Source organism: Hemitrygon akajei, chromosome 13, assembly GCF_048418815.1.
Source record: "Hemitrygon akajei chromosome 13, sHemAka1.3, whole genome shotgun sequence".
Taxonomy (NCBI): Eukaryota; Metazoa; Chordata; class Chondrichthyes; order Myliobatiformes; family Dasyatidae; genus Hemitrygon; species Hemitrygon akajei.
The window spans coordinates 44,564,707-44,584,988 of record NC_133136.1 but is presented as its reverse complement, the minus strand read 5'-3'; the positions used below and the strand labels follow the sequence as shown (position 1 = coordinate 44,584,988).

At 37.9% G+C, this 20,282-nt stretch overlaps 1 protein-coding gene across 4 annotated transcripts in view; it reads right to left on the bottom strand.

The window, feature by feature from the left end:
• Nucleotides 1–20,282, bottom strand: part of ipo11 (importin 11) — a 420,430-nt gene that overhangs the window by 226,780 nt on the left and 173,368 nt on the right. For all 4 annotated transcript variants that reach the window (XM_073064510.1, XM_073064512.1, XM_073064513.1 and 1 more), the window contains one exon: nucleotides 11,003–11,082. In XM_073064510.1, the coding sequence (XP_072920611.1) occupies nucleotides 11,003–11,082 (80 nt within the window). The remainder of the gene's footprint in view (nucleotides 1–11,002; nucleotides 11,083–20,282) is intronic.

The following is a 20,282-nucleotide window of genomic DNA, read 5'->3' as shown; positions in this document are numbered from 1 at the left end:
CCTCCACTACCACTCTCTGACTTCTCCCATTCAGCGAATGTCTAATCCAATTTACTACCTCACCATCGATACCTAGCGACTGAATCTTCCTAACTAACCTCTCATGGGGGACCTTGTCAAAGGCCTTACTGAAGTCCATGTAGACAACATCCACCGCCTTCCCTTCATCCACTTTCCTTGTAACCTCCTCGAAAAACTCTAATAGATTTGTTAAACATGACCTACCACGCACAAAGCTGTGTTGACTCTCCCTAATAAGTCCCTGTCCATCCATATACTTGTAGATCCTATCTCTTAGTACTCCTTCCAATAATTTACCTACTACCGACGCCAAATTTACCGGCCTATAATTTCCCGGATTACCTTTTGAGCCTTTTTTAAACTACGGAACAACATGAGCTATCCTCCAATCCTCCGGCACCTCACCCATAGATACCAACATTTTAAATATATCTGCCAGGGCCCCTGCAATTTCAACACTAGTCTCCTTCAAGGTCTGAGGGAATACCCTGTCAGGTCCTAGGGATTTATCTACTCTGATTTGCCTCAAGATAGCAAACACCTCCTCCTCTTCAATCTGTATAGGTTCCATGACTTCACAACTTGTTTGCCTCATTTCCATTGACTCCATGCCAGTTTCCTTAGTAAATACAGATGCAAAAAACCCATTTAAGATCTCCCCCATTTCTTTTGGTTCCATACATAGCCGCCCACTCTGATCTTCAAGAGGACCAATTTTATCCCTTACTATCCTTTTGCTCTTAATATACCTGTAGAAGCTCTTTGGATTACCCTTCACCTTGACTGCCAAAGCTACCTCATGTCTTCTTTAGTCCTCCTGATTTTTTTAAAGTATTTTTTTGCACTTCTTATATTCCTCAAGCACCTTATTTGCTCCCTGTTTTCTATACGTGTCATACATCTCTCTCTTCTTCTTTATCAGAGTTCCAATATCCCTAGAGAACCAAGGTTCCTTATTCTTATTCACTTTGCCTTTAATCCTGACAGGAACATACAAACTCCACACTCTCAAAATTTTTCCTTTGCAGGCCTCCCACTTACCAATGACATGCTTGCCAGAGAACAACTTGTCCCAATCCACGCTTTTTAGATCCTTTCTCATTTCTTCAGATTTGGCCTTTTTCCAGTTTAGAACCTCAACCCGAGGACCAGATCTATCTTTTTCCTTGATCAAGTTGAAACTAATGGTGTTATGATCACTGGAACCAAAGTGTTCCCCTACACACACATCCGTCACCTGTTCTAACTCGTTTCCTAATAGGAGATCTAATATTGCATCCTCTCTAGTCAGTATCTCTATATATTGATTTAGAAAACTTTCCTGAACACATTTTACAAACTCTAACCTGGCTAGACCTTTAACAGTATGGGAGCTCCAATCAATATGTGGAAAATTAAAATCCCCTACTATCACAACTTTATGTTTCCTGCAGTTGTCTGCTATCTCTCTGCAGATTTGCTCCTCCAATTCTCGCTGACTACTGGGTGGTCTATAATACAACCCCATTAATTTGGTCATACCTTTCCTGCTTCTCAGCTCCACCCATATGGCCTTGGTAGACAAGCCCTCTATTCTGTCCTGTCTGAGCACTGCTGTAACATTTTCCCTGACTAGCAATGCCACCCCCCCCACCCCCACCCCATTCCTCTGCCTCTATCACGTCTGAAACATTGGAACCCTGGAACAGTAAGCTGCCAGTCCTTCCCCTCCTGTAGCCAAGTTTCACTAATGCTACAATGTCATAATTCCACTTGTCAATCCACATCCTCAGCTCGTCAGCCTTCCCCACAATACTCCAAATTCGGCCTCACCTATGCCGATTATTACCACCACACATAATCCTTCCATTTGTGACTTTGCATGAAACTTTAATATCATTTATTTTCACCCCTGCTCCACTATCTACTCTGTCACTCTGGTTCCCATCCCTCTGCAAATCTAGTTTAAACCCCCCCCCCCCCCCCCAATAGCACTAACAAACCTTCCTGCAAGTTCCTCCAGCATTTTGTGTGCATTGTCTGAGATTTCAAGTGTGTTTTTCTTTCCAACAGTGACTTTTTTGCCGCGCTCCCATAAAGATGAGACTGGTAAAGCAACCAGGCAACAGTTGTTGTATGCGCAGTCTCTCACATCTCTGCAACTGAAGCTTGTAACTCCTCCCGAGTTGACATAGGTCTCTTGGAGGCCTCCTTCACTACTTCCCTTCTTGCCCAGTCACTCAGATTTTGATGATGGCCTGTTTAGGCAGATCTACAGCTGTGCCATATTCTTTCTATTTCTTGATGATTGAGTTAACTGTACTCCAAGGGATATTCAGTGACTTGGGAGTTTTCTTGTATCCACTTTTCAATACCTTCTTGTGGAGTTGCTTGGAGTGTTCTTTTGTCTTCATGGTGTAGTTTTTGCTAGGACACTTGCTGAGCAGCAGTTGGACCTTCCAGATACAGGTGTATTTTTACCACAATCAATTGAAACACTTTGTCTGCACACAGATTATGTGACTTCTAAACCCAATTGCCTGCATCAGTGATGATTGTGTGTCGTATTAAAGTGGAGAGGGTGGAGGTGAATGCTTATACAATAAATTATTTTGTGTTTTATATTGGTAATTCATTTAGACCACTTTGTAGAGATTTGTTTTCACTTTGACATGAAAGACTTTTTCCTGTTGGTATATAAAAACAACAAATTAAATCCACTGTAAATCAATGTTGCAAAACAATAAAACTTGAAAACTTCCAGGGAGGGGGTGGGGAGAATACCTTTTATAGGCATGTATATTTATAGATACACATACAGTGTAAAAGTCTAAAGCACCCTGGATTTTTAATATAAATTTTGATTTAGATGTTTTTTTTGTCTTCTGCATTAGTGTCAGGAGAAAAGAGCAAATTTTAGATTTCCAAACATTCATTTTTCAAATATTTACAAACCCCATTTCCAGAAAAGTTGGGATATTTTCCAAAATGCAACAAAAACAAAAATCTGTGATATGTTAATTCACGTGAACCTTTATTTAACTGACAAAAGTACAAAGAAATGATTTTCAATAGTTTTACTGACCAACTTAATTGTATTTTGTAAATATACACAAATTTAGAATTTGATGGCTGCAACAGACTCAAAAAAAGTTGGGACAGAGGCATGTTTACCATTGTGTTACATCACCTTTCCTTTTAAAAACACTTTTTAATCGTTTTGGAACTGAGGATACTAATTGTAGTAGATTTGCAATTGGAAATTTTGTCCATTCTTGCTTGATAAGACTTCAGCTGCTCAACAGTCCGTGGTCTCCGTTGTCTGATTCTCCTCTTCATGATGTGCCATACATTTTCAATAGGAGATAGATCTGGACTGGCAGCAGGCCAGTCAAGCACACGCACTCTGTGTCTACAAAGCCACGCTGTTGTAGCCCATGCAGAATGTGATCTGGCATTGTCCTGCTGAAATAAGCATGGATGTCCTGGGAAGAGACGTTGCCTTGATTGCAACATATGTCTCCCTAAAATCCTAATATACGCCTCAGAGTCAATGGTACCTTCACATACATGCAACTCACCCATGCCATGGGCACTGATGCACCCCCATGCCATCACAGATGCTGGCTTTTGCACCTTTCGCTGATAACAATCAGGATGGTCGTTTTCCTCTTTGGCACGGAGAACTCGATGCCAGTTTTTTCCGAAAACTAGCTGAAATGTGGACTCATCTGACCACAGCACACGGTTCCACAGTCTTTCAGTCCATCTGAGATGAGCTCGGGCCCAGAGAACTCACCGGCGTTTCTGCATAGAGTTGATGTATGGCTTCCTCCTTGCGTAATACAGTTTCAAGTTGCATTTCTGAATGCAGTGACAGACTGTGTTAAGTGACAATGGTTTTCCGAAGTACTCCCGAGCCCAGGTGGCTATAATTGTCACAGTAGAATGACGGTTTCTTAGGCAGTGCCGCCTGAGGGCTCGAAGATCACGCGCATTCAACAGTGGTTTCCGGCCTTGCCCTTTACGCACTGAGATGTCTCTGAATTTTCTGAATCTTTTCACAATATTATGTACTGTGGATGTTGAAAGACCTAAATTCTCTGCAATCTTGCATTGGGAAATGTTCCTTTTGAACTGACTAACAATTCTCTCACGAATTTTGGCACAAAGGGGTGAGCCACGACCCATCCTTGCTTGCAAAGACTGAGCCTTTGATGGAAGCTACTTTTATACCCAGTCATGATACCTCACCTGCTACCAATTAGCCTGCTTAATGTGGAGTCTTCCAAACTGGTGTTACTTGAATATTCTGTGCACTTTTCAATCTTATTTTAACTCTGTCCCAACTTTTGTTGAGTGTGTTGCAGCCATCAAATTCTAAATTTGTGTTTGTTTACAAAATACAATTAAGTTGGTCAGTAAAACTATTGAAAATCTTTTCTTTGTACTTTTGTCAGTTAAATAAAGGTTCACGTGAATTAACATATCACAGATTTTTGTTTTTATTGCATTTTGGAAAATATCCCAACTTTTCTGGAAATGGGGTTTGTAAATGCTGCAGATAATTTTTTGATTTCATTAAAGAAAGTAACATATTAGGTAATAAACTACTTTTCAAATAAAAACTTGATTACTTTGTATATACATGCCCAGTGATTAATTAAGTAATGATAACAAACAGGATTCTAATGATCAATGACATAATGAGTTGACTGAACTAAATAAATTAACTGAAACAGGAATGGTTATAGAAGGGAAAAAAACGGGTGAAGGACAACCAAACTAAAAAGTATGTGGCAGATTTAAGTTTAACCTTAAAAAAAATCAATTCTTACACTACGGCAACAGTGAGCATAGCACCAGCACACAAAGTGGCCAGAGTGCATCAGCAATATTTCTCCCAAGCAGAAATTTCACGGCAGATATGAGTTTCAAGATGTGCTGTCCAAGCTCTTCTGAAGAAGCACAGAGAAACAAGCAAGATTGAGGACCAGAAATGGAAACTTATTCAGATGAAACGATATATCAAACTGATGCCCCTCCTAAATCAGAAGAAGTTGAACACTGATATCTTCTCTGAACTCACAGAAACCACTGGAACCCAAATTCATCTCTCCATTGTCTGGAGAAGTCTTGTCAGAAGTAGTGCTCTTAGAAGAGTTGCTGCCAAAAAGCCATTCCTTCAAAGTGGAAACAGTATCAGGAGACTCACCTACACACAAAACACCAGGACTGGCATGTTGAACAATAGCAGCAATTACTCTGGACTGACAAGTCAAAGCAGTCTGTCTGTAGAAAAGCTGAAGAGCATGGATGAGTGTCAACCAAGAATGAAGCACAGTGGAGGTTCCTGGCAGGTTTGGGCTGCATTTCTGCAAATGGTTTTGGTGATCTGGTCAGAATTAATGGAATCCTCAATGCTGAGAAGTAAATGCAGAATCTCATCCATCAAGCAATACCATCGGGGGGCATCCGATCAGTCTCAACTTTATTCTGCAGTAGGACAATGACCCCAAACAACATGGCCGACATTATGATGAACTATCTTCAGCAAAAAGGAGCTCTATAACAGATGGTATGGCCTCCAGAGCCCTAATCTCCTGCTCATTATCGTGGCTGCTGGGAGAGACAGAAGCAAACAAGACAGCCGAAGTCTACAGAAGAACTGTAGCAAGTTCTCCAAAATGCTTGGAACAACCTACCAGCCAATTTTCTTATAAAACTGCACAGTATTGTACTTAAGAGAAATGATGCAGTTTTAAAGGCAAAGGGTGGTTACACCAAACATTGATTTGATTTACTGCTCTTTATAATCATTTTTTGATGGTTAGAAATGTTTCACTTCATTATTTTTGAAAGCATCTTCACTTTACAGTTTTATTTTAATATGTGCCTAGGAGTTTTGCATAGTACTGTGTATATATTTGCATAGATCAACCGATATTCAACTCTCTCCTCAGCTTATATCATAAGCACCTACAATTAGGATTTATTTCCAACCACTCCTGGGGGATACTCCGAGGCCCATTTTTTGTTTCTTTAGCCCCATTCATTTGCATATATCATAAAGCAAAAATCAATTAATACACAAGAATTATCTACATATTTATAAATCGTAATTTCTAAATATGTTCTAAACCATTGCATAGTGTCCTTTGTATTTATCGTCTTATCTATTTCTCCATACCATCCCCCAATTATCCATGTATGTCCCTTCTGCACACTGTTACTGTGCATGTGCTGTTTCTTTCTAGCACAAATAATACCGGCCCAGAAGCAGCGTACCCAGAACTGCCAAACAAGTCAACAGACAAACAGGCCAACTGGAGTGCTTGACAAACAACAAATGTAAAACAAATAAACATTTTTGTATTAAATTTAATAAACTTAACTGTTACTCTATGTGTGGGTGTAACTGGCGTATTGGTTATCACAAACAAGTATATATGACTTGAATGTGTGTGTTTATGTGTGTATGATGTATGAAAACTGTTTGCTGTACCAAGGGAGAGCACCCCCCGATGCAGTCCAACAAAAAATGGTACCAAATCCTAAGACTGGCATTTGGATGTAAAAAAGTACTTGTATGTTAATTCGAGGTCGTGAAATAATTGCAGTGCTGTACAAGGGCAGTGACAGAGCCTTCTGTCAGACAGTCAGTGATTATAGTGTGAGAAAGAAACCCACAGACAAATGAAAATACTTCAAAAGGTGATCAATCTGATGTCTTTACCTCCCTGAAGGTGTTTCACAAACTCAATATTTACAGTGTTTTCTTACATTTGGGAATACCTTTCCTGTTCATCTTTTCCTAAAAACATATTATTCCACAACTGAACCCATGCTTTTACTGGGAACATCTGCCAGTAAAAGCTGAAGTTCAATTGTCCGAATCATCTCTACGAGGAGAAATAACACAACAAAAATTCATTAATTTGGCAGTGGGTGACTTGCAGATGTTATAACACTCCAACACATTACTAAATCACCTTTTTTCATGTTACACATTACAATAAATATCAGGCAGTTTAATGTCAGATATTTTCAAACAAAAACATCACTTTTCAGGATGTACGCATTGTTGATGACAGTGTAATAATCCCTGACTCAACAGATGAATTCCAACTCAAAATGAGAAAAATCCCTGATTCATGTACCAAGTTTACAAAGATATTATCAAGAAAATAGTTGTCACTGGCTACTAACATCCCTCCCAAAATCTACATCAATGAGGTTCTAAATTATGCAATTGACTTTGCATAAACTCAGCTAACCTGAAATGAAATGAGATAGGCCCCCAGCACCTTATCAGCTATAAGCAAAACTAGTTTATTTTTCTTTTAACTCAGCATGTTGTCTTGTGGTAAACGCACATCAATTGCTTCCCTTAATATACAAAGCCTATCAACCTCTATTTCAAATATTCTCAGTAACTACACTTGCACATCACTCAAATGCAGAATTCTAAAGATTTCCCTCTTCTTCTAGTGACAATTTTACTTTTCATTCCTCAATGGCCAAACCCTCAGCTTATTTCAAGTATAACAAGGGTAGAAAGACAGAACATGCATACAATATTTCAGCTGTATTGTCACCATGGTATAATTTCAGTAAGATAACTTTATTCTTGCATTCAAATTCACTTGTCCAGCCAATTACTTTATGTACCTGCATGTGAGCCTTCGGTAACTTGCATACAAGGAAACCCAGGTGCCTCTGAAAATGAACTATTTTCAATATTCTACCAATCCAAAAACAAAATACTTTTCTTCCACTAATGTGGATGATTTAGTAGTTTTTCAGATTATGTTCCATCTCCACATCCTTGCCCAATCAATTAATACACCCATGTCAGCAAAATCCTATGCATAATTTTCACAAGTCAAACTACTAGCTGTCTTTGGATTATTAACAAATTTACATACATTATACTTGGTCCCTTCAACCAAATCAGTAAACATAAAACTACAGTGATCCTTGCAGCAAATTATACTCTCTTCCTCAGCAGCTCATGAAACCTGCACAGACAACTTGAGGTAAAAAATCAAGCAAAGCCAATATCACTTCCGGTTAAAAAAAACATTACACTGTTGGTAAAAACAAGCTGCCGTCCCAAAAACTAAATTGCTGTATCAGTAAAAGCTGGTTGGTATACATCAAGCAAAAGTGGGGATAGCTTCCTCAGAAAAATCTTCTCAGGATCATGGGAGCACAATCAAGAAGGAATAGGCCTGAAGTCACTGCAGACCAATGGATCCTGACGAGAAGACAGCTCAAGGTCATCTGTTGAATGTTGTGCTCTGTGGCTCACAAGGCAGAGGAAGGTCAGACAAGGTCTCACTGACAATTGGGTGATTAATGCTTATAAACCCTCATACAAACAAATGAAGAAAAAGCTGGTGCATTCATTGCTTCTTGAAAGCTCAGGATGAAGCCTCCAGGCAAATCATGAAGTTGGTGTGCTTCCATTTTCATCTCACAATGAACCTTTAAGTTAGTCTCCCACACTTCCACCAGATGTCAATGGTCAACTGATCTTCAGGGTAGAACACAAAATGCCAGAAATTCTCTGCACGTCAGACACCATCTACAATCAGAGATTCTGCCTACCTCATGACTATTTGCAGCATTTCTTGCTTTAAGCTTAGATTTCCAGAACCTATAAAAATATTTTGCTTTTAAGTACATCTGCAAGTTATTCTGGTTTAAAAACTCTGTATGCTGTTAGTCCAAATACTTGGTCTATCAAGAACACACATCTACAGTCATAAAAATAATTTTGTTTAATAAAGTTTAAAAGCTTGCTTATAAATAGGATATTTGAAATAATAATAAATTAGGAAATCTAAAACATGCTGACCCATTACATATTGCATTAAGGATCAGAAGTAGTCAGGACATTTTCCAGGAGATAATTGCCACCTTTATTGTGAAAGGCAGATCAGGCAAGATCACTGAAAACCAAGCACAATCATGCTGGACTGACTGCAGAATCATTCAAGTTTACTGTATTATCCAGTCATGCAGGGCTACTTCCATAGGTGCAAGTCTGCAGAAGCAACTGCAAATCTGCATCATTTCCCCAGTTATTCACACTATCATATTCCTCGTAGCTTCTATGATTACATGTTTCTACCCTGGCAATATGTCTAACCAAGTGAAAAGAGAACATCCTCATAGTAAATTTACATGTGATTACTTTATCACAAAAAGAATACAATTCGCAATGTAACGACACACATTAGCACTATCTTACCAGATATATGCTTACTTTCCCATATTATAAAAAATGCAGATGGGATGAACTCAGCCTATATTATCCTGGTCCTGATATGTAGCCTAAAAATGCTTCCAAAACCTTTGATGATATGGACCAGATGCAGAGGATTTATCTTGCAGGTCCTCTGCACAAGAATTCAGAGGAAAGATCCAAGTTACAGATAGACTGATGGTGAATAATATAATGGTCCTAGATCTTTAAAAAAAAACTCATTACAGACTTAAGCCAATGTAGAGATCTGCCTTGTGAAAGCTGTTACTGAATTTAAAAGTTTTAAAAATGTATGGCATGGATAGATTCAAAATCAATTAAAATTGAAATATTAAAAACTAAATATTTTTTAAAATGTAAAAAAAATACATTATTTTAAAGCAGATTATTCGTTTCAAGTCAAGGCTACAATAACCACCAAAATGAATAGGATTTGGTCTTCTTGCAGAATCAACATGATGCACCATTCAAGTGGCAATTTCTCAGCAGATGACAGGAGAATCCCAGCAAAACAGTGGTGAACACTGCCAGCTCAGTACTGCTACCACAGAAAGCCAAGTTTAACTATACTTAGACCAAGCATGTATGTGTTCCAAGGATTTTCCTTTAGTCGAGCCCAGTGGTGAGGGTAAGTTCCAATTTCAGTTAATACTTAAACAGATTCAGCTTGGTTTCACTTTGCTAACATTTGAGTTTTATTTGCTCCTCAGTTATTTATTTATTGAGATGCAGCGTGGAATAAGCCCTTTTGGCTCTTCGAGCCACGTTGTCCAGTAACCCGATTTAACCCTAGCCTAATCAAAGAACAATTTACCAGTCAACCTACCAATTGTGGGAAGAAACCTGGAGGAAACCCACATGGTCATGAGGAAAATGTACAAACTCCTTACAGGCAGGGCCGAGGATTGAACAGAGGTCGTTGGTAATGTAAAGCATTATACAAAGTACTTTGCTGCCATGTAGGCAAAGAGCTGCTTGCTCAATTTGTAAAAGCCTATAAATACCTAAGATATTATTAATGCTTTAATCTCATAAAACCTAGTAAGCAAACACAGTAACGATCTACTAAAATACAAAATATTTGATTCAGCGCTACAGCACCTTTTGATTCTCAGGTGGGACATAGGATATGATAAAATGGGTCACTATTTCCAGTCCTTTAATGCTGTTCAACAGCCCGAGAACTTAACAATAAGCTGTATCTGTAAATTATTTGGTTAAAGTAAGTCAAATGAAACAAAAGAGGATGGGGGACTATCCAAAATCTGCAGACAAATGTTCAGAACTAGCAAAGAAGCTTTAGTAATAGAGAAAGAATGGTGCAATGTGATGTACACTGGAACATCTTAAATTCCAAGAACAGAAAATTGGACCTGACACCATACATTGGCAATGGGATGACAAAATTTGTGTGTTAACTCAGTACAGAGCTTACTCACTACATAACAACCCAAACAATGTTCAGATTTTAGATACAGATAAATGTAAAAACTTTTACTTTAAAATCAATTACAAACAAGTATCTATTTAATATTTATTTGGAATGCAAAATTAGTTTTTGTCTGCCTGGTATTAGGAAACCATGAAAGGAACAAATATGCTTGACAATATGAAGGAACAGTAACATCGGTAAATTAATAAAAGAAAACTTGAAAATTATACGACACTTCGCAACTCTGGTTATCAAAATGGTATTGATAGTGGTGAAAATAAGATTTTTATAGTTACCTGTAAAAATTCTGAAGAGGTCAAGAAAATGTAAGCATTTATTATCTGGAAACAAGTCCTTACATTTTCAGAACTAAGCTCTGCAATCAAATAAAACACAAAATACAAATTAGAGGCAAAGGGGAATTAAATTGATTACTTTATTTCTCTTAAATGACACTATTAAATGGGTATCCAATAATCCAGCTGCAGAGAATGGATAATTCAAACTTCTGACATTGCCTCAACCGCATGGGAGCTACTATATTTACAGAAAAGTTGTATCTAGTCCACTTTGGGAAGAAAATGAATGAACCCAATTATATAAAATTTACACAATTTTAAACTCCCTTAATTCTTTTGATTACATTTACAAATGTCGTCATTATATGATAATACAACTGCGTTCCTAAATTTATCGCAGTAAAATCTAGTGAAACCTGCAGAAGAGCTCCAACACAAGATTAACAATTGGAGCAAACTACACTGTAAAACATCATCCCTTGTTTAGTGAAAAAATGATATTTAGCAGCTTAATTGCTGATAGTTCTCCACATAACAATGATGACTGTAAGATTTTTACACTAAGTTGAAGAGGGTGGTATGCTGCTGTTATTTTACCACTGTCCTCTTATTGACTCCTTGAGTCCAATAAAGCACAAATTGAAGCAATGCCTACACCAATGCAATGATTAGACATGCTTTAATTTAATTATTACAGGTATATTCTCTTAAGATGAGTATTTTATTTTAATTCATATTAATTTTTTCATATTTCTAAACCAGGGGTGAGATTTGCCAGCTGTCAAGTTTTTTTCTGTCCTTTGAGATCATGACTCTTTTAATCCCTTCCTTACATGATGGCACTATGTTCTGAAACACACTTAATTGGATTTTTTCTCTAAATTGAGTTAACTACATCTCTGAGACTACATCTCACAGCAATAAATTGAGTTCTTACATCAGTTATGAGCATAACTATTAACCACCAAAATTATGCTTCATAAACATTCTAAATGCAAGTTCTTCTCAAGCAGTAAACTCATACTGATAAACTGATTCATTAGTCCATACATTGCTTCCAACAGTAAACACAAAGGTGCTTTTTCTCCCCATTATAATTATTCTAGCTCATTGACTTTCTATGGGTTTCAGCACTGGAGTTAAGAATCCATTTTAGCAAAGCACTTGCCAAAAAGGATTCACATTCTGCAGAAGCAGGTCATTCAGTTGTGTATCTCCTTAAAAAAAACAAGAAAACTAAATATTTAAAGAAGTTGAGAAAGTAGGAGAACGTTAAAATGTATTTTTAACCTTTAACATTAGTTAAAGCCTTAAGTATAGAGACACCACTGTTTTATAAGATGATTAGTATTGCCAGAGAATGTAAGACACTAATTAAAACTATTTGTACATTAAAAGGTTATGCATACCAGAAGAATCAAGCTTCCAAATTTTCTGGTCTGTTTTGTAGGTATATGCCATGAAGCTGCCACAGCTCAACTTTTCATTCACTCAAATGTCATCTATCATTACAGTAAAACTTCCAGGACAACAGGACAAGTGAGTACCTGAACAGGACAGTAACTACCTGAATTCTATTCCTTGAACTTCCAGAAGTTGATGCTTGGCGAATAATAATAATCAACACTGAAACTTCATTGGTACAAGGAAGCATTTCATGGATGTAAAAGTGAAAACAGGATTTCTGGTGTATTGGGATGCATATCTATGAGCTAGTAATGTGTAGTTTTCTTAATCAATACAACTTGAACAGTATCTATTAAGACATTAAGAAGTGTGGTTGCAATCTATTTGGTCCTAAACTAACAATTTTTGGGTTTAGTGCATATAGCAGATATCTTGGGCCACCAGTCTTCATATCTGAATATAGATTGTGAATGTGACTTTAATGCAGCTCAGAACAACAGCTGATTGTCTGCATATGTATGAGATCAATCAACATTCCATTGCCTGGATAAGACAGTGATTAACACTTGTTTTGGATGTGATGGTGGGAAGATTGTAAATATGGATTTGTTTCAATTTTGTTGAATTTTCTTTGATCTTTAGCACATAAAATGTGTGCAGCACTGCACATTGGCAGGTCCTTCGACCGAAAGCATCTCCATATGATTTGTATTTGTATTTATCTTATTTCTTTCATCCAAGAGAGTAAAAATCTTTACGTTGCATTTCCGTCGCAATGTACAAGCAATTAAGGGGGGATATGTGGGAAAATATTGCCCAAACACTAAAATTGTACACATAATTGTTTTGTATACATGCATGTACAGTCAGATCAAAGTGTATTGATAAATCTGATGTCCCGATGAAAGAAGCTGTCCCAGTCCCTGTTTGTCCTGGCCTTAATGCGGTGGTGCCACTTGCCAGACAAAAGCAGCTGAAAGAGTTTGTGGTTGGGGTGGCTGGAGTACTCAATGAATCTCCAGGCCAGTGACTTAATTCAAGCAACAACATGAGCTAGTTTTGGTTGCAAAGTGATCTATTCTGGTACCTCGTGGAAAATAGTGGTTGCAAAATCTATTTGATTGGAATATGTTTGGTTGATGGATCAACCTATGTGCTTGAAATCTGTTTGGTTGCTGCAACAATCTATTTGCTATTTGGTTACAATCTATTAATATTTCGAGATCACTGTCAAAGTTATAAAACTACATACAAATTAAGACTGAATTGAAACAATGACCAAAGTTGTGAAATATACTAAGAACTCTTACCTGAATAAAACACCTCCGTTTGATAAAAATGGAAAGGTCAGGACGAAATATACCAACAATGTTAAATTTATTAAAAATAAGGTGGCATGTGTTAAGATCCAGGAAATGGCCGCCACTTATTTAAAGACAGCATTTCGGCTTGATTGAATACACGAGCACGAAATATATGAAAGTTAAAAGGACAAGTAAAGTCTCTGACTAATCGAAAGAAACATGAAATTTGTGATAATCTACAAAAGCAGCATGACAGAGACGATAAAGAGTCTAAGGAGCAAATGTTTGCATTAACCGAATGAGCGAAAATACATGATAAAATCAATGTAAAATGTAGAGTTTCAAAGTGAACTGAAACAAAATAGAAAAATGCAGCCATGACTTCAAGTGGGCGGTTCTGCTAGAGACACTAATAGTGATGCTACTCCTGGTGCTCTGCTTCAGGAAACACCTACAACAAGCAATTACAGCTCACATCAAACAGTCTCTCTACACACCACTATCATGCTAACTTCAGAGATTTGAAGCCTACATCGGACAGTCTCCTGATACAGCGACAGCATCCATGGAATTACAGGATGGACATGACATGTGGCTCCTAGTGACTCTTGACAATGATAGAGATGAAATAACAAGATTGACAGCTATATCATAGTTTATTCAAATAAAAACCAGAAAGTGAAGACACACAGGATTGAAGATGAAACCATTGTTATTCAATGTATTAACAAGCTACAAGTAGATTCATCAACTATTGCTCATCCATTCAACAATCTGCTGAGGTGCTCAGATGACCCTGTGACTCTTAGTGAAGAACAACTGAAAGCTTTTCAAACCTTAAAGGTGACATTGTCTACTACACCTGCAATAAGAATCCCTGATACAGGTAAATGATTTACTCTATGTCAATGAGAAACACATGGGTGCAGACTTAACTTAACAACATGGAGACCAATGGCATCCTATTGGTTATTACTCTGACAATTTCAATGATTGAGAGAGGAATTCCAATGAACACGCAGTTGTTTCTGAAATTGAAATGCTGGCATAAGGAAGCATGACTCCTGGTACCTGGCACCACAAGATTTGATTGAAACCAGTAAGTTGGCAGAAGGAAGATCAGCTAATATCTGCACTGATTCTAGATACGACTTTGGAAACTTATGGAGACAAAGAGGATTTCTTATGGCTGTAGGAAAATCAATCAAGAATGACCAACTAGTACAAGAACTAATGGATGTTATATACAACTGCCATTAGAAGTTGCTGTATTAAATGTAAAAGCTACTCCAAAATGACAACAATGGAAAAGCACTCGCACATGAAATTTCAAACAAAAAGGCAACATGGGGAAGAAATAAAAGAAATAAATATAGAACATATACAGTGAACCTAACTGAAATTATGGAAACAAAGTTGAACTCTGTCACATACAAACATACAGGATATTCAAGAGATTCAACTTCAATGCTCTCCACAGAAAAACTGGATGGAGAATTATGGGAAATTAAACAATGATGGAGTATGGAGATATGGCAATAGTCATAAATGTAAGCTCCAACCACATTGCTTCCTTATCTAGCAAAATAAATACACTCTCGAGGAAACATTGTAGTGCAACAGATGATTGACAGATTCACCTGACTTGTACACAGAATACAAATTCAGGGCACAAACTCCAGAAATGCTTGAAAAACGCAGCAGAAAAGCTACCACAATCAATTGCTCCTGTCCCACTTTTACACTTATAAGTGGAATACATTTATTTGCCAAAGTGTCAAGGATACTCAGTCATAATGGTAATAATGGACATATCTTCAAATGGATAGAAGCTACTCCAGCAAAGGCTGCCACTACTACAGACATAGAAAATCTCTGATCAGGACTATATTCCTAGATGGGGATTGCCATGTTCCATTGATTCTGACCAAGGAACACATTTCATTGGAAGTGTTTGCCAAGAATTATGTTGATTGATGAACATTGAATGGCATTTTCATTGTCCACATCAACCAGAGACATCAGGATAAGTTGAACAAATGATTGGAACTATTAAACAACGACGAAGTATCATGAGGAAAGCTCACCATGCCCTACGGCTCTTCCAGCAACAGAGCAAACAAGACTACTAAAGCAAGGTCCATTCAGGGTATTAACAGGGCATTATGTCACCACCAGGAGACATCATTCTCAGAGGCTGATATCCACATTACAGTAAACGCCTAGTTAGCTGTTGTGTGAAATTAACTCAAGCTGTCCAATCTGCTCTTAACAGGTTTCTGCTGCTTGGGAAGATTCAACAGCAGGAGGATACACACCTTGATTTTTGGTGAGTGGGCCCTGATTAAGAAACCGCACAAGGTTCCACTAGGACCTTGAGGGAAAGGTCCTTAACAAGAACTGTTATTTACCAACTCAGTGGTGAAAGTAGAAGATAAAAGTAAGTGGATATACACCAGCGACTGTAAACAAGCTAAAGTGTTATCCAACAAGGACAAAAAACACTGTAGTTAATGTGCTAGTAACCTGTTGCCCATAGTGCCTATGCTGTTGAGTTACAGTAAGCAAATCACACACCAGCCAGAAGACTTCAAGCAAGTTGTAACTACTGGACATTATTAACTTTATTCTATTATTATTTATTCTTATGCCACATAACAGTGAGGATTAGAATAGAATGAGGTGGCAGATACAAGTGTGGTTGAAGAATTGGAGCGGGGCAGGGATTCAGGTTTCTGGATAATTTGGACCTTTTCTGGGGCATTTGGGACCTGTACCAAAGGGATGGATTGCACTTGACTCCAAGGGGGACCAATATTCTTGCAGGCAGATTTAGTAGAGCTGTTGGGAGTGATTTAAACTAATATGGCAGGGGGATGGGAACCAGGATAGAGCTGAGGATGAGCCAGCAGGTTTACGAGTAGATGATGGGTGTAACCTGAATGTAAGGAAGGACAAGCCAATGATTGGATACAAATGCAGACAGAGCAAAGAGTTAAATTGTACTGCAGAGGCAAAATTCAAAAGGACAAAAAATGCAGGTTTGAAGGTGCTGTATTTAAATCACGTATCATTTGGAATTATTTCATAGCTTGTCAACTTCTAATAAATTCTTGTCTGGCGCATAGTGTCAGGATTGGTCTCCTTTCAGATTAACTGGGTCATGGTATGAACGCTCCTGACTCGACCCTTTTTTTTTTTTATGAGGCCGAGTGGCTAGTTTGGCGCCCCACCCAGCACGGACGGAAATCATTCCAAATAAGCTGGATGAACTCGTGGCGCAATTAGAGATTGGTCGGTATGACATTACGGACATCACTGAGTCCTGGCTGAAAGAAGGCCATAGTTGGGAGCTTAATTAAAGGATATACTCTGTATCGAAAGGACAAGCAGGAAGGCATAAGCAGTGGTGTGGCTCTGTTGGGAAGAGGTGGAATTAAATTTTTAGAAAGAGGTGACATAGGGTCAGGAATGTTGAAACTTTGTGGATGGAGTTAAGAAATTGCAAGGGTAAAAATGCCATTATGAGAATCATATCTAGGCCTCCAATTAGTAGCCAGCATGTGGAGTTGAGATTGCAAAGGGAGCTGGAAAAAGCATGTAATAAGGGTAATGAGACAATTGCAATGGAGGACTTCAATATGCAAGGGGATTGGATAAAACAGATTGCTGTCAGATCACAAGTTGAATGCTTGTGCTTGAGCCTACTCAAGGAAAGGCCATCTTAGATTGGGTGTTGTGTAATAATCCAGATCTTATTAGTTGAAGTAAGGATGATTACAGCAAAGTTAACAGGTGTCAAAATGGTTGTTGTGATGTGTAGTGGATAGTGCTTGTCGCTCTTTCAGCTTCCACTGCTGGCTAGCGTTCTTGCAAAAAGGAGAGCTGAATATGTAAGTCTCTCCCTGCCAGTACAACAGGCAGCCTCATATACAGCCTCCTCGCTGGCGACACACAGAAACTGAACTCCTTTCAGACTCAGGCTGAATTCTAGAGCACGGATAGGAGGTCTGGCCCCTGCACACATAGCACACCAGCCCACCGATGTGTGGACATGCGCTGGTACTCGTGAACCAGATCCCCAGCTATGGGTAAATAGCCCTACTGACTTGTGGGCAGCCTCGGGAGAGACGAAGGCTGCAGGAGTAAACCCAGATAGCAAATCCGGAGTGGAGCCTCTAAGGCAGCTGGACATCATTGAACCTCCTTCTAGCAGCTCCTGTGGCCGGAGAGGAGAGGGGTCTTGATGACTGGGCACCTCATGCCTTCCACTAGACTTGTGATGATGATGATCATCACTCAATGATCTTCAAGACAGATGGATGCCACCCAACCATCAGAATCAGAATATGATAGATGACAATGCAATCAAGAAAGCATATTTTCCAAAAAGGAAAATTTCAAACTTGTATTTCTTAAAGGAAAAATTTAAATGCATTATTTATTTCTATTCATTTAATATTAATTACAAGAGGAAAAGGACCAATTGCATTTCAGTGATATGGAACAACATGTTTCAACAGTTTATACAGTCAGATCTAATTAAATCAAGAATATTGGGGAACATTGTCTCAGCCCCTTCTGTTAGTATATTTGGCTAGTATATATTCAACAAAAGTCAGATCCTGAAATTAAGCTATCTCAGACAAAGTGCTGAAAGCTATATAAACTCTAAATGCATTCAAAGCAATTCAAGGATACAACTATATGTTGTACTGGATAATTTTAGAAATAGTTAAATTTGTACAATGAATGGAAACTAAACTCAAATCAGAAATCTAATTTTATTTTCAAATAAAGGAAGGAAACAGTGAAATTCCACTCTGCCCTAGCTTTGTACACAATAGTTAACATGTTTGCATCTGTTCTTCAACTGTTTCTGTCCTCCACTACTCCTCAAAAGCCAAGAACTCTACATGAAATGTGCAAGTGTTGACAGCATTCTCAGAATGATACAAATTCTACAGTAAATAAGCCAATTAAATCCAAAAAAGCAAGCACACACTTCCTTAAAATGAGTCAAACTTCAATAAACCAAATGGGAGATCAATATTAAATTGCTTTTCCATAGACATGACATGCTAATGTCTATGATAGCTGCAAATGTTGCTCGAAGCAGATTTCATGAATGAAGCTTTAATACAGAATAGAATCAAAGAATCATTATTGTTGAGACAAAGTCATACTTTTTACAATGCTAAGCTATAAGTTTCAAAAGGAACATCCTTGTTACTTCATATCAGGACGGCTCTTGGAATAACAGTAAAAAGAAACAAAAAAATCTTTTTGATTATATTGGCCTGTTATAAGATACACCATTTCAAATTCCCTTTTATCAAGCATGATGTTTAAAGGAAAAACTCTAATTGTTGGATAAAGAAAGCATTTCATAAAAATGGAAAATTAAATATCTAAGATATCCATGAGTAAAACATTAAAAACCTTTGCCTTCCCTTAGGTTTACACAAGTTAGCTTAAGAAAATTGCCAGGCTGGAAATTGCTTTAAAAAAAAACATTTTCCAGTTATGCTTGCTGGAAATACTGCCACAGGACCTTTTACATCCACAGGTGAGGTTGATGAAGTCGTTAGTATAATAGACTATTTCTTCAGTAATTCATTAACAGATTAGCTTATTACTCAAGTCCCTAGTGTGGAACTTGAAATCATAACCATTTTATTCAAGAGCTAGAAAACTGTTACTATGCTGGATTAACAACCAACAGCATCTAGTTAGCTTTTTAACAATTCTGTTTTTCTACTCTTTATGCAGTAAACTTCTGTTGAACAATCAAGATTGACACCCAGTGGAAACATTGATTCCTATTCCATCACATCAAACAGCAATTAAGGTAGGTTCAAAATTCAAAGTAAATTTATTATGAAAGTACATCTATGTCACTATATACTACTCTGAGATTCATTTTCTTATGCGCTTTAACAGTAAATACAATGAAAGACAATAGAATCAAAGAAAAACTGTACACAAAGATGGACCAAACCATATTAGAGAAAAAGACACATTTTCACTGAAAATTCTTTTTTTTTCTTCCTGTTATTTGTTATATACCCCGTAACTGGGTGTCAGACCAGCAAAGACAGAAGTATCCGTTGGAGTCTGGTGGTACCAAAACTAAAGATGTTTATTAATAAACTACACAATACAATATTAAAAATGCAAATATACATATAAAACAAGTTAGCAGTAATAAACCTAAAAGCGTAGGAATAGTAATAAGCAATAATAAACAAGCTCTATCGATGTCTAGGGGTAAATGACTTGTCATAGAAAAGTATAAAGTTCAGTTCAGTTCATACATGCTGAGGTAGTTTATGGTTGTTGTGTTGAAATCGTTGGAGAGAGAGCGAGCGAGAGATTAAGCAGCTGCAGCAAGCAAACCTTCTGTGGCTTTCTTTAGCCCGTCGTATCGTTGTGGCCATTCAGTTATGACCCCTCCGTCCTTCGGCTAGACCGTTCTTCTGTGGTGGACTCGTCACTCTGGCATGAGTGGACACACACACAAGTCCCCACCGGCCCTGCTGTAACACTGTGAGTTTTACTGACCG